Source organism: Schistocerca americana, chromosome 2 (genome assembly GCF_021461395.2).
Source record: "Schistocerca americana isolate TAMUIC-IGC-003095 chromosome 2, iqSchAmer2.1, whole genome shotgun sequence".
NCBI classification, from domain to species: domain Eukaryota; kingdom Metazoa; phylum Arthropoda; class Insecta; order Orthoptera; family Acrididae; genus Schistocerca; species Schistocerca americana.
In genome coordinates, this window is record NC_060120.1 from 250,805,412 (window position 1) to 250,821,211 (window position 15,800).

At 47.3% G+C, this 15,800-nt stretch overlaps 1 protein-coding gene across 1 annotated transcript in view; it reads right to left on the reverse strand.

Annotated features, from left to right (window-relative positions):
- Positions 1 to 15,800, reverse strand: part of LOC124596457 (sialin-like) — a 172,605-nt gene that overhangs the window by 80,679 nt on the left and 76,126 nt on the right. Inside the window, exon 2 of the mRNA XM_047135591.1 lies at positions 12,464 to 12,692. Within this exon, the coding sequence (XP_046991547.1) occupies positions 12,464 to 12,692 (229 nt within the window). The remainder of the gene's footprint in view (positions 1 to 12,463; positions 12,693 to 15,800) is intronic.

Consider the following 15,800-nt stretch of genomic DNA (forward strand, 5'->3'; position numbering starts at 1 on the left):
CAGTGCACTACAGCCACACTCGTAAACACGGTCGTCATCGTAAACATGTCCCTGCAGATGCTGCTCGCCGACCGTGGCCCGTGTTTGTTACAACACGCAACTGAACGTCGGAGGTTTCAAGCGTCAACTTTAGGTTACAATATCTCCGGATGTAATTAACATTTTACAACGCAACAAACGGCACTGATTACGTATTTGTTTATATGTTCAGATGTGCTAACAAAACTAACGTGGTTACATTTAAAAAAACGTAGGTTTGTGTTAAAGAACATACTTCCGTGCATTTTTGTATGGTTTGTATTAACCAATTACACTAGCCCCTCTCCTCACGTTCGGTCTGTGGAATTGGTTCGTCAGTATTTGATGTGGTTTACGAAATATATCCAGCAGTAACGTTAGGTGACTCACGCTGTATAAGTATGGTAAATAGTAATAAATTACACCAGCCATATTAATAGCTGTTCCCTCCGTGCACAGTCAGCAGTGACGCGAGCGTCGACGGTCGACGGAACTCATCTAGCAGCGTCCATCCGCCGCTCTGGGTATATTTTAATAATATTTATCTTATTTTTATATGCGTATTATAACGTCTATGCTACTTTGGCAATATATCCTTACAGAGTCTGAAGATGCGTCTTTCATACAGTCGGAACCGGTCACTCACTCCAATAAAAAATATTTTAACAAGATAGCGATCAAGATTGTTTTAAATTTTAATTTTAAAGTTATAAGTAATCCTGTACATATGTTTTTCATGAGATGCGCCTTTAGCAAAACACAGATTTGTTTTTCATCCCAAACATGTTTCATTGCAGTCGCAGAATCTTCAGTGGGATTTTATTTTATGGCTGTTAAGCATAAAGAATGTACTTTACTGTTCGTACACATGTAAATACTAGTTTTTAAAATTGCAGTTACAGTTTTTTTTGGAGAACACTGAAGATGCTGTAACTGCAGTGAAACACGTTTGGGATAAAAAACAAAATTGTGTTTTGCTAAAGGCGGACCCCATCCGAAAACGTATGTTTTACTAAAGCAAACACGGAGAAAAAGGCCCCAAGCTCAGGATGATTGTAGGTAATTGTTGAGAAACTGGAATAATTCTCGAATAACTGTGTTTTCACTTTCAACGTACTGTGGAAGTAATGGTAACAATTTATTAATAGTTTGGGTGTTCGTTAGGAGTAACTTGACCTAATATCCAGCTTGGGTGTAATGTTCTCGTTAGCAGATCTTCGTGGATATATTTCTCTGTTTCGACGATTCCCTGAACTGGTGTGCCGTCATCCTTTTCTTCCTTATGGACAGTGCTAAAGTCAATGCTAGAAAAACTTTGTCGTGCTGGTAGCCATTCGCAGTTGTGTCAAAATGTTTCACGATGAGATACACAAAGACTGAGAGCTGGCCCAAAAGTGAAATTAAGTTGGACGATTTGTTTACTTCGCATGTCGGACGTCGACCCTACTGTTTGACTAACGGCTGGAAACCAAACATCGAATTTCTGAAGTGCCGAATTATGAACTTGCAAATATTACGTCGGTACGTAGGATAACAGTGAGCAGTGAAACGATTTGTTTGCCAAAGTACCACATACACAGGTTGGAGAAAACCATGGAAAAACAAAAAAAAAAAAAAAAAAAATCACATTACAAAGGCTAATACGATTTAGAAAAGCTATTGACGTTTAAAACAGCTTCCAGTCATCTCGGAAGGGGTAATTACACGTGCTGTGTAGTTTTTAAAAGGTTCTTATACCGCTATTCAAGTTCAGGTAAGAATAATGGATAGCAATCACTCACTCGTCTGTAGAAAGTAGGGACAAAGGCTCATTAGTACAGAGATATAGTGACTGTGGCGGACAGAGAAGATACGACAAATCATCCTCGTGCTCAAAAAACCAGTCCTGGACGATGCAATCTGGATGTACAGGGACCCTGTTTGCGCAGAACACGGCTTTACCACTGGGGGATGGATATTATATCATGGGACTGACCTGATCGGCAAAACTGACCACATGATCCTTGGCAGTAACGGGAACTTGAAGAGGAACCACGGGGTCCACGGAATGGCTGCCCAAATAATCATCGCCATGTTTCACTCCTGGGACGTTGGTAAGGCGGGTGCCAGGTTGAGATTTATTGAGAGAACCCTTAGAAAATGTAGTCCATCAACAAAGGAGGTGGTTTACAAAACACTCGTTCTACCTGTACTTGAGTATTGCTCATTAGTGTGAGATCCGTACCAGATCGGGTTGACGGAGGAGATAGAGAAGATCCAAAGAAGAGCGGCGCGTTTCGTCACAGGGTTATTTGGTAATCGTGATAGCGTTACGGAGATGTTCAGCAAATTTAAGTGGCAGACTCTGCAAGAGAGGCGCTCTGCATCGCGGTGTAGCTTGCTGTCCAGGTTTAGAGAGGGAGCGTTTCTGGATGAGGTATCGAGTATATTGCTTCCTCTCTTCCCCCCCCCCCCCCCCACTTATACCTCCCGAGGAGATCACGAATGTAAAATATGAGAGATTCGAGCGCGCACGGAGTCTTTCCGGAAGTCGTTCTTCCCGCGAACCATATGCGACTGGAACAGGAAAGGGAGGTAATGACAGTGGCACGTAAAGTGCCCTCCGCCACACACCGTTGGGTGGCTTGCGGAGTATAAATGTAGATGTGATATCTTGCGTATGTGTACAAAAATGTGGATGAAAGACTCCTCAACCTCTAGATCGATTTCAACCAAAATTGGTACACACACTGCTTACTATCTGGAAAGAAATACTACGGAGGTACAGAGGTAAGAACCAGCAACTTCTTAGTGCTTTGCCAGTTTCGTAATGCTGTAGAAAGAGAACCATTGCTCAGAATTACGTCAAATTCTAACAACAGATTATTGACGCAGGGGGAAACGTCATGGAAGAAAAAATTTACGGAAGTTTCACTCATAGATGGCTCCGAAAGTGTCATATGCACACTAACAAATGTGAGGCACACTGTTGTTGCTTAGTTTGCAACCGAGACTCCCAACATGACTGTCCCCATTTTTTTTTTTTTTTTTTTTTTTGTTTGTGGTTTTAGGGCGCAAAACTTCTATGGTCATTAGCGCCCAGCCCGTGACGTAGGAAACAGGAAAAAAACGAAATTTAAAATCAGCAGCAATGGGAACAAAGTCATAAAATTTGAGAAACTAAAGGCAGAAGGAATGCTTAAAAATCCACTATAAAAAGGGGTTGGTTGTCCCCAAAAAAAGCTTCAAATGACTGATGTCATTTCACTGTCACTAATAAACTGTAGAACGCGGTCAGCTGAGCGCGTGTCATCTGCTAAAATCGACGATAGACCAGGCGATAGCTGTAGACGGGAGCGTAACGGATTAAAATAGGGGCATTCAATTAAAAGGTGTCTGACCGTCCACAGCTGAGAGCAGTGGGGACAGAGTGGGGGAGGATCACCGCTTAAAAGATGTCGATGGCTAAAAAGACAGTGCCCTATCCGGAGTCTAGCTAAAATTACCTCCTCCCGACGACGCGTTCGGGAGGAAGAGGTCCAAGCGCAAGGAAGGGCTTTCACTTCCCGCAATTTATTATGGGGAAGTGTTGACCAATGCGCATGCCATAAATGAGCAACTTGGCGACATAAACCGCTCCGGAGATCGGTAAAAGGAAGAGACTGAATAGCTGGCCGAGGAAGAGAGACTGCAGCCTTGGCCGCTATATCGGCCGCCTCATTCCCACAGATACCAGCGTGTCCTGGGAGCCAGAGGAACGCCACTGAGACGCCCCCCAGGTGGAGCAAGCGCAGACAGTCCTGAATCCGGTGGACCAGAGGGTGCACAGGGTAAAGAGCTTGGAGACTTAGGAGAGAGCTGAGAGAATCTGAGCAGATTACGTACTGTATCCGCTGATGGCGGCGGATGTAGTGGACAGCCTGGAGAACAGCGTAAAGCTCCGCAGTATAAACCGAACACTGGTCGGGAAGCCGAAAGTGATGTGGGGTGTCGCCAACAATATAGGCACTCCCTACACCTAACGATGTTTTCGAGCCATCGGTGTAAATAAATGTGGCTTCCGTCATTTGTGCACATAGAGCAGCAAATACCCGACGGTAAACAAGTGTAGGGGTACCATCCTTGGGAAATTGACATAGGTCTCTGAGCAAGTCAATCCATGGACGGAGCCAAGGCGGTGCTGTACCCCAAGTTGTCAAGAAGGTTTTAGGAAAGCGGAAGGAAAGAGAATGGAGCAGTTGACGGAAGCGGACTCCCGGGGGAAGGAGGGAGGAGGAGCGGCCTGCATACCCGACATCAAAGGAGGCGTCGAAAAAAAGGTCATGGGCTGGATTAGCAGGCATGGAAGACAGATGGCTAGCATAACGACTCAGAAGGACTGCCCGCCGATTGGACAGCGGAGGTTCAGCAGTCTCAGCATAAAGGCTTTCCACACGGCTGGTGTAAAAAGCTCCGGACACTAAACGTAATCCACGGTGGTGGATAGAGTCGAGACGCCGAAGAATAGACGACCGAGCAGAGGAGTAGACTATGCTTCCATAATCCAATTTCGAGCGCACTAAGGCGCGATAGAGGCGGAGAAGGACCACTCGGTCCGCTCCCCAGGAGGTACCATTCAGGACACGGAGGGTGTTAAGGGAACGCAGACAGCGAGCCGAAAGATAGGAAACGTGGGAGGACCAGCACAGTTTTCTGTCAAACATAAGACCCAAGAATTTAGCGACGTCGGAAAACGGAAGGTTGACAGGACCTAGACGTAAGGAGGGCGGAAGAAACTCCTTACGTCGCCAAAAATTAACACAAACGGTCTTACTGGGTGAGAAACGGAAGCCGGTTTCGATGCTCCACGAGTGGAGGCGATCGAGACATCCTTGAAGACGTCTTTCAAGAAGGCTGGTCCGTTGAGAGCTGTAGTAGATCGCAAAATCGTCCACAAAGAGGGAGCCCGAGACATCAGGAAGGAGACAATCCATAATTGGATTAATGGCGATGGCAAACAGTACAACACTCAGCACGGAGCCCTGGGGTACCCCGTTTTCTTGGGAGAAAGTACGGGAGAGAGTAGTGTTCACCCGCACCCTAAATGTGCGCTCTGCCATAAATTCGCGAAGAAAAAGGGGCAGCCGGCCTCGAAAGCCCCAAGAGAACAGTGTGCGGAGGATGCCTGTCCTCCAACAGGTATCGTATGCTCTCTCCAGATCAAAAAATATTGCTACCGTTTGGCGTTTCCGGAGAAAATTGTTCATGATATAAGTGGAGAGAGCAACAAGATGGTTAACGGCAGAACGATGCTTTCGGAATCCGCATTGGGCTGGTGTTAAAAGACTGCGGGATTCCAGCCACCAAGCTAAACGGTAATTCACCATACGCTCCAAAACCTTACAGACACTACTCGTGAGAGAAATGGGGCGATAGCTAGAGGGGAGATGTTTGTCCTTTCCAGGTTTCGGAACGGGAACGACAATAGCTTCCCGCCACCGCCTGGGAAAGGTACTGTCGGTCCAAATTCGATTATAAAGGCGAAGGAGGTAACGCAGGCTATGGGTTGATAAATGCAGCAACATTTGGACATGGATACCATCCGGTCCTGGGGCGGAGGAGCGAGAAGAAGAGAGGGCATGTTGGAGTTCCCGCATGGAGAAAACAGTATTGTAGCTTTCATGATTTTGAGAGGAGAAAGCAAGATGTCGCACTTCCGCTGCACGTTTCTTCGGGAGAAACGCTGGCGGGTAATTTGAAGAGCTCGAAATCACAGCAAAGTGCTGACCCAATGAGTTAGAAATTGCGACGGGGTCCACTAAGGTATCATGCGCGACAGTGAGCCCAGAGACCGGGGAGAAACTAGGCGCGCCTGAGAACCGTCGAAGCCGACTCCAAACTTCCGAGGAGGGAGTGAAGGTGTTAAATGAGCTAATAAAGAATTTCCAGCTTGCCTTCTTGCTATCGCGGATGACGCGACGGCATCGCGCACGGAGCTGCTTATATCGGATACAGTTGGCCAAAGTTGGATGGTGACGGAAAATGCGAAGAGCACGTCGCCGCTCACGTATTGCGTCACGGCATGCCTCGTTCCACCGAGGAACTGGGGGACGCCGGGGCAATTCGGAGGTGCGTGGTATTGAACGTTCCGCAGCTGTGAGAATAACGTCGGTAACATGTGTGACCTCATCGTCGACGCTGGGAAAGCGACGGTCATCGAATGCCGCTAGAGACGAAAAAAGTGTCCAATCGGCTTGGGCAAACTTCCAGCGTCGCGAGCGCATATATGGCAGTTGAGGCTGCAGTTTAAGAACACATGGAAAGTGGTCACTCGAGTGTGTATCATCAAGGGCGAACCATTCGAAGCGCCGAGCTAGCGGAACAGTACCGACCGCAAGGTCCAAATGAGAAATTTGTCGTGGAGGCAGACAAAAATGTGGGGACCCCAGTGTTGAGGCAGACTAGATCCGCTTGGTGGAAGACATCTAGCAATAGTGAGCCACGTGGACAAGGATGCGGAGATCCCCAAAGCGGGTGGTGGGCATTCAAGTCCCCAACCAGCAAATAGGGGGGTGGAAGCTGATCAAGAAGATGAAGGAGATCAGCTCGTGCCATTGGTGTGGACGATGGAATGTATACCGTACAAAGAGAGAACGTGTATCCAGAAAGGGAAAGACGGACGGCGACAGCTTGGAAGGAACTGTTTAAGGGGATTGGGTGATAATGAAGAGTATCATGGAGCAGAATCATGAGTCCTCCATGGGCTGGAGTGCCTTCAACAGAGGGGAGGTCATATCGGACGGACTGAAAATGAGGGAGAACAAAGCGGTCATGGGGACGCAGCTTTGTTTCCTGAAGACAGAAGATGACCGGCGAGTAGGATCGTAAGAGGATCGTCAATTCATCTCGATTGGCTCGAATGCCGCGGATATTCCAGTGGATAATGGACATAGGGTGAACAGAAAATGGAGGAACGTGACCAAGGGTGCTGTCAACTCAACGACTGCTCAGAGCTTGCGACCGACAGCATGGAATGGCATTCAGTCGAAGGCAGAAGATCCTGATCCATAGGTTGGTCAGGAGCAGCTCCTGCCATCAACGATCGGCCAGTTGACCGGCCACCAGCAGTGCGCCTCGGCGACACAGAAGACGGCCGAGGGCGATTTCCGCCAGGTGGTGCTGTAGATGGGACACGCCTTGGCGGAGAAGGAGAGGAACTGTGTTTCTTCGTAGCCTTCTTGGAAGTATGATGTTTAGATGAAGGAGGAACCGATGGTTGTGAAGTTGCGGTACGTAAAAACTCTTCACGAGAATGCTCTTTTTTCGAAGACTTGGCGTCTGACTTTTGGGCTCGAGATTTAGCAGAACCCGACGAAGGGTGAGCCATAGAGTGGGCAGGCGAAAGAGGTGAGGTTGAACGGGCGATCTTTGCGCTGGCCGATCTGACGACCGTGGTACTAAAGGTGAGGTCGCAAGTCTGCGTGGCCGCCTCCTTTGTTGGCCGAGGAGAAGCAAGGACAGTGCTGTATTTTCCTTTCTGAGGCACAGTGGGCTGTCGACTGGCGAGTAACTTTCGAGCAGCAAAGGTCGACACCTTTTCCTTCACTCTTATTTCCTGGATGAGCTTCTCGTCCTTAAAAACGGGGCAATCTCGAGAGGAAGCAGCGTGGTCACCCATACAGTTGAGGCAGCGAGGGGATGGAGGTGGACAAGCACCCTCATGGGCATCCTTGCCACACGTAACACATTTGGCCGGATTGGAACAGGACTGGCTGGTGTGATTGAACCGCTGACATCGATAGCAACGCGTAGGGTTTGGGACATAAGGCCGAACGGAAATTATCTCATAGCCTGCTTTGAGTTTTGATGGGAGTTGAACTTTGTCAAATGTCAAGAAGACAGTGCGGGTTGGAATGATGTTCGAGTCAACCCTTTTCATAACCCGATGAACAGCCGTGACGCCCTGGTCAGACAGGTAGTGCTGAATTTCTTCGTCAGACAATCCATCGAGGGAGCGGCTATAAACGACTCCACGCGAGGAATTTAAGGTACGGTGCGGTTCCACCCGGACAGGGAAGGTGTGGAGCAGAGAAGTACGCAACAATTTTTGAGCCTGGAGGGTACTGTGTGTTTCTAACAACAGGGTGCCATTCCGTAATCTGGAACAAGACTTTACAGGACCTGCAATTGCGTCGACACCTTTCTGAATAATGAAAGGGTTGACCGTGGAAAAGTCGTGACCTTCGTCAGACCGAGAAACAACAAGGAACTGTGGCAACGATGGAAGAACCGTCTGTGGCTGAGACTCAGTGAACTTACGTGTGTGAGCAGACATAGTAGAAGGTGAGGAAACCATTGGGGAAGAATCCCCCATGATTACCGGCGTCTCCGATGGCGCGCTCCTCCCTTGTGGGGGCCCTCACTGAGGGCACACCCGCCTTAGGTGATTGTTCACACCTCAGGTCACACCTCCCGACAAACGGACGGAGGGACCAATCGGCACTTTCGGAAGGTATCAGCTCGGGTAATCACCCCTCCCTGGGCCTGGCCGTTACCAGGGGGTACGTACGTGTCCTACCTGTCTACCCGGGGCGGGGAATTACGCGTTACCCCGTCACCGGCTACGCATGGAAGTGCGTGGGTCGGCCTTCAGACACGCACAGGGAGGAAAAAAGAGAAAGGGAAAGGAAAGAAGGTCTCAAACGCCGCAGCGGAGAAAAGGGCAAGGAGAAGAGGGAAGGAAAAGGGAAGGGCAGAGGAAGGATGAGGACTTGCACGTGTAGAAAGCAAGGAATTTGGAACAGTTTCGAGCGTCCGTCTCCGGACGTAGGCACAAACCATACTCCCAGAGGGGGAGAAAGGGAAGGAAAGAGCCAGAGGTGGGGGGGGGGGCGAAGATGGGGGACGGGGAGGGATGCGGGAAGGGAAGGTATGCAGCCCGGAAAGGAAGGAGGGCCACATTAGCTCGGGGTCCCGTGCTCGCTACGCACGTGTCCACAAAAGAGTTGTGGACCCCCTGGGGGGGGGACTGTCCCCATGAACGATCGCACGATGCTGCTAAAGATCATTTACAAGAACGGTGACTGTGTCCTGGTATATCTCGAAAAGTTTCGGACATTCAATGATAACAAAAAAGGCGTTATTTCAATGTAGTGACGAGCTGGCCAAAGTGACGAGCTGGCCAAAGTGACGAACTGGCCAAAGTGACGAACCGGCCAAAGTGACGAACCGGCCAAAGTGACGAACCGGCCAAAGTGACGAACCGGCCAAAGTGACGAACCGGCCAAAGTGACGAACCGGCCAAAGTGACGAACCGGCCAAAGTGACGAACCGGCCAAAGTGACGAACCGGCCAAAGTGACGAACTGGCCAAAGTGACGAACTGGCCAAAGTGACGAACTGGCCAAAGTGACGAACTGGCCAAAGTGACGAACTGGCCAAAGTGACGAACTGGCCAAAGTGACGAACTGGCCAAAGTGACGAACTGGCCAAAGTGACGAACTGGCCAAAGTGACGAACTGGCCAAAGTGACGAACTGGCCAAAGTGACGAACTGGCCAAAGTGACGAACTGGCCAAAGTGACGAACTGGCCAAAGTGACGAACTAATTTTTCAGTGCTCCTGTTTCATTCCCTCCTGTGGCATGATTACAGGCATGTGTGAAACTGACATGTATGAATAAACAGGAAAGGGTCCCTCTAACACCCTCCCCCCCGCCAGTTCTCCCCAATTTGACAACACCCGCCCCCATTTATTGAGAATTTTAAAAATGTGCCTTTACAGAGAAAAATTATAAAGGATTGCTTGATACCTGCAGGTAGGCAAACACTTGCTACACCTATGGCGCCAGTTGTCTCCTTGCAGGCGCCTAGCACTGCTTCGAAGGCTCTCTCTGTGAAGGAACATTTCCAACATTCTCGAGAATGTGTGTTTGGGACACAGCACTACAAGAAAGTGAGTCACGGACTGTGGGAAACTGGGAAATAAAAGAATATAAGTTTTTGAGGTGTGGAAGTGTGTTGACAATTAGGTGGATGAATAAGACAAGACATGATGAGGCTTCCTGCGGAATTAGCGAGGGAGACATGTAGTGAACACTGACACGAAGAATGACCAGGATGAGGGGACATTTGTTAGGATGTCAGATTAATTTCCATGATACTTGAGTACACAGTAGAAGGTAACTGTATGGGGAAGACAGACTGGAAAATATCCAACAAATAACTGAGGATGTAGGATGCAAACGCTAATCTTGAGATGAGGTTTGCTTGGGCGACGAATTCGTGGCGGGTCATATCAAACCAGACAGAAGACTGATCACGAAAAAGGAAAATAAAAAGTATAGTAGTAATTGTACCGAGACCCTACCCCTCAAAGTCAGATTCGTTTTTTGCATGGGTGGAATTCAAACTCAAGCCAGCCATTCTCATTTATATTTCCCATGTCTCATTAAATCATGTGAAGTGAATGATGGTATGGTTCGTTCGAGAAGGTTACTGACATACTCCTTTCCCATCCTCCTCCATCTACACTGACCTTGCCAACACAGACAAATTTTGATCGACCTGCCTTACTGGCATCTTAAGCAGGCATTTCTATTGCTAGGAGCTCATTTATGAGTTTTTAGAGCAATGAAAATGTGACCACCTGTAAGAGACCTGAAGAACCAACTTTTGCAGCGCATATGTACAAGAGGAGTCAATGAGATTCTAGAAGGTACTGACAGGGAGCTATGTAGACTCCAGTGCTGTGGGCAACTGCGCTAGATTTCTCAGTTGAGGATCCGTGTCAGCAACAGCCCGATAGATGTGGTCTCACGGACTCTCAATTGGGCTTAAATCCAGAGTCTTTGTGGCCAGGGGAGGACAGCAAACACGTCCAGGTGCTCTTGAACCCACGCACGTACACTGTGAGCATTGTCCTGCTGGTAGAAGCCATCATGCCAACGAAAAACGATGTAGGGATGGAAAAGGATGGCCACATACTTGGGTTGAACCTTTGTGCCTTCCAAAATGACGATATCATCCAGAAAATGTCATGAAAACATTCCCCAGACTAACACTCCCTCCTGCCAGGACCCTTCCGACACCTGTTGCAGATAGTTTGCTTTCAGACATTTCAAGCCATAAACGCCAATGGCCATGTGTCCGATAGAACATAAAATGTGATTCATTTGAAAGGGCCACTGTCGGTACTTTGTGGACGTCCAGTTGCTGTATTAGCATGGAAATTCCAGCCTTTATACATGAAGCACTCGCCTGCTGTGGAGGCCCGAACACAGCAACGTTCGCTGAACGGACTTCGAGGACACATTTGGCAACCCCGTGGTTCATCTGGGCTGTCAGTTGCTCAACGGTTGCGCGTCTTTTCGCCTGTACACATCCCTACAGCGGTCTTGCACCCCTATCTATGGCCTGTGGTATAACGCGGTTGACTTGGCACCGGTTTTGGGTAGCGCCAATTTGCCATGCACAGTATACGTTAACCATGGCGTCACCCAACAGTTTACAAATTTAGCCGTTTCGGAAATGCTTCCACTATTAGTCTAAAAACCAATGATCATGCCCTTTTCGACGTCAGATAAATCGCTCCGTTTCCTCATTACGCCAATGACTGAACTGTTTTCGGCATCCCCAGCACACTTTATGTACCCTACACTTCCAGTGCTGCCACCCGCCGCCTGTGAGTATTTACTGCACGTTGACGTCGAACATAGCGCTGGTCATAATAGTGTGAAAGGACCATGTAATTAAGACACAAAGTGAATAAATACTCGTGCAAAGTACCCATCAGCCATCAACATCCGTTGTACAGTTACTTCTTGAGGAAATAGAGGCTGTACTCGTTGCAGAGTCGATGGTGCTCTCAAAGTAAAAGTACGTAAGAAAATACAAAGACGCAGTGGGGAAGTAGTTTTCTGGTCACTTGACTTGTGCACAGTCAAAAGATTCTTCTGTCATAAAATAAAAATGCTAAAAAAAATTGAAACTTCGTTAAAATTAAAAAGCATGTTTACCTAATACAATATTTGTGTGTCTTTACCTTAGTTTTACGTCGTTCGCACCACTGTTAAACTGCTCCTTGCGGTGGCGGGAATGTGTGGGTTGCAAGATGTTTTGATGTTTATTATGCTACCTCTGATGGTATTGTTTATAATGTTAAACTTTCGTAATTTCCGTGTTCCACATTAGATCCGAAGATGATCTGCATGGTAAACGACCAGTAGTCATCAATAAAAGATGGTGATCCGGTGTTTCTTCATTTATTAACAACCGACGTAAAAGATCTTATGACATGGTCTCAATTGTAAAATGTTATCAGTCAGCTGACTTAGTGATCCTAAAGATTCTTAGGACTGGAGTGGTGAATTATTGAAGTTTGGATTTACATATCGTGAGGAGGCGAACAACAGATGGAAGCCAATTTTAGAGTAACTCCCGCTCCGATTTCTTATAGTCAGTTTTCATTACTGCTCGTAAAACAGTTACCTCATCATCTTCGTCGATTAGCTCGACGTGAGGAAGGCTCTTGTTAAGCGTGTAGTTGCTGGTTATGTTGAAATCAGGTTGGTAGCATTCGCTGACCACTGCACTCCCGTCTGACGATTGTTTCTTCACCATGGAGACTATAGCGATGTTGATGTTGCTCCTGATCATGTAGTTGACTCCACAGCCCAGGAAAGTGATATACCACAGCACAGTGGTGCATGACAGGCATCCTGTAACAGAACATTAGGAAAGTGTTTCTCAGTTCATCTGAAAATCGTTTTTGTTATAACGGGAATACGTTTATTTACAGGTTGCTGGAGTCATTGTAAGTTTATTTGCGTTTCCTGTTTCCCATACTGTCACTTATGATTCAGTTTCAGTGAAGGATAACGTATGTTAATGGGCAAGATAGTGGCATTCTACACTGAAGCGCCAAAGAAATAGGTATAGGCATGCGTATTCAAATAGAGATGTAAAGAGGTAGAATACGCGGCTGCGGTCGACAAAGCCTGTATAATACAAGTGTCTGGCGCAGTTGTTAGACGGTTACTGCTGCTCCAATGGCAAGTTATCAAGATTCAAGTGAGTGTGGACGTGGTGTTATAGTCGGCGCACGAGCGATGGGACACAGCATCTCAGAGGTAGCTAAGAAGTGGGGATTTTCCGGTACGACCATTTCAAGAGTGTACCGTAAACATCAGGAATCCAGTAAAACATCAAAACACAATCGCTGCTGCCGGAAAGAGATCCGGCAAGAACGGGACCAACGACAACTGAAGAGGATCATTGAACGTGATAGAAGTGCAACCCTTCCGCAAATTGCTCTAGATTTAAATACTGGGCCATCAAGTGTCAGCACACGAAGCATTGAATGCCCATGTACCCTTGATGAGCACACTACACAAAGCTTTACGCCTCACCTGGGCTCTTCGACGCAGAAATTGGACTCTTGATGACTGGAAGTGTTACCTGATCGGACAAGTCTTGCTTCAAATAGTATTGAGCGGATGGACGTGTACGGCTGTGGAGACAATCTCGTGAGTCCTTGAACCCTGCATATCAACAGGGGAGTGTGCAAGCTGGTGGAGGCTCTGTAATGGTGTGGGGCCTGTGCAGCCGGAGTGATATGGGGGCGCTGATACGTCTAGATATGACTGACAGGTGACACGTACGTAAGCACCCCGTCTGATCAACTGCATCCATTCACGTCCACCGTGCATTCCGACGGACTTGGGCAATTCCAGTAGGACAATGCGACACCCCACACGTCCAGAAGTGCTACAGAGTTGCTCTAGGAACTCTCTCCTGAGTTTAAACACTTCCGCTGGTCATCAGACTCCTCAGACATGGACGTTATTGGGCATATCTGGGATGGGAAATTTCAACCACCTCGTACTCTTACGGATTTAGGGACAGTCCTACAGGGATTCACGGTGTCAATTTCCTCCAGCACTACTCAGACGTTAGTCGAGTCCATGCCATGTCGTGTGTAGGCACTTTTGTGTCTCGCGGGGGCCCTGCATGATAGTAGGCAGGCGTATCAGTTTCTTTGGCTCTTCAGTTTAGTTCAGTAAATTAGAAGTACTGATGTGAGGTTCTAGCGAGAACATTGGACATTTCTTTCGTGCATATTATCACGTACATAAAGTGTGTCTAAAATTATGCAGGGACAAAGTTTTTAATAAGAAAAAGGTATGTATCGTTCTGAAAATGAATTACATTTTTAATGTCTGTACTTCCATTTTTTAAATAAAATTAGGTTGTGAACTACTTCATTTTCTTCTCAGTTAGGAAGCAGGGAACTGAGATGCAACACTTTTTGTTGTCTATAATAAAGAATTAGGTCTCCACTTTCAATAACATTTACAGAATTATTTCCTCATCTGCATCAAAAATGTGTTAAATGGCTTGCTACTTTGATTTCTTCCTTGTTCTCGTCGTCAGTTGTTGATCTGTTTACTAACGCATAAGTTATAAAAAAACTGTTCTCATATCATGGCCATTTTGCTGAATGAGACTTTCCTCTGCAGGAATCTAAGGACAAATTGCATGAAGTGCAACACCTTGTCAGTTTTGGACGACGATGAGTGCCATATTTGTTCAAATAGTTTTAATTTTCAGAGTCAGCCATTCACGCTTTTTACGTTATTGGTTTAGACATCTCCATAAGTAGTCTTCAGATTGGATTCGTTTCAAGAATCGCAAGGAAATGTTATTAAGCCTCTAAGGAAGTATTTTACGAACACCTCATTCCTCTGATTTAGTACTGCTTACCAGTCTGGGACCATTGACAGTAGATGAATAGTAGCATGTTTCGCTACTAATAGATGATCCACGGATTGCCACTTGCGGAGAGTGAAACGAGACATCAGGACTGCAGTATATTTGTGCAATTAACCTCTTTATTCCAGCCCTTTGCCTTAGTACATGAAGAACAGGTTGGTGGAGGCGTCCAATTGTGTCTCATTTTAAACAATGTACGTCCAGCATTGCTGACAATGCGAAGAACGGGGCCGAGTGTGACGTCACTCCAATGCTGCTGTCAGTGACGTCTCCATCTGCGACCATGGCAGTATGGCAGCGCAGCTGACGATGCCGCAGAGGTGGCCGTGACCTTCCTCCATCGAGTGGGCAGGGCAGCTCTCTGCTCTGGCAATGGCTGCTATCGTGACTCAGAGCAGGCTGCCCCGTCCCAGGTTAGGAGATCCTGCACTGCATTCTGGGATTTCTCTTCTGGTGTCAAGCTCGCGGTGGCGGCTGTGATACTGAGAGGGTAATATTTTAGTACACAAATGGCTGAGTATTTACATACTCCAGAGTATTCGTTTAGGGCTTAAGGCACATACTCTATACACTCCCATGATGGCAAGTGAGGAAAGGCTTCCATTCTTCTGCTAGCATATTACAGTGCTGGATGTTGCTATACAACACCCAGTTGGCTCTGCTTTGCAACACCTGCCAGGCATGTTTTTCTTCGCAAATCATAAGACCCTTGCGTGCCTATGGCTGGCTCTGTTGCAGCTCACTCCCACTCTTCCGTACTTTTTGATACACTACACCGCGAATGACATCGACGTCCATGGATGTTAAGTTCTTATCTTCCATCCTCTTTCTAAAATCTACCACCAAAAACTGCGTTTACACTGATCAGCCAGAACATTATGGCCAAACACCTAGCCGGCAGCTGTGGTCGAGCGGTTCTAGGCACTTCAGTCCGGAACCACTCGGCTGCTACGGTCGCAGGTTCGAATCCTGATCGGGCATGGATGTGTGTGATGTCATTAGGTTAGTTAGGTTTAAGTAGTTCTAAGTCTAGGGGACTGATGACCTCAGATGTT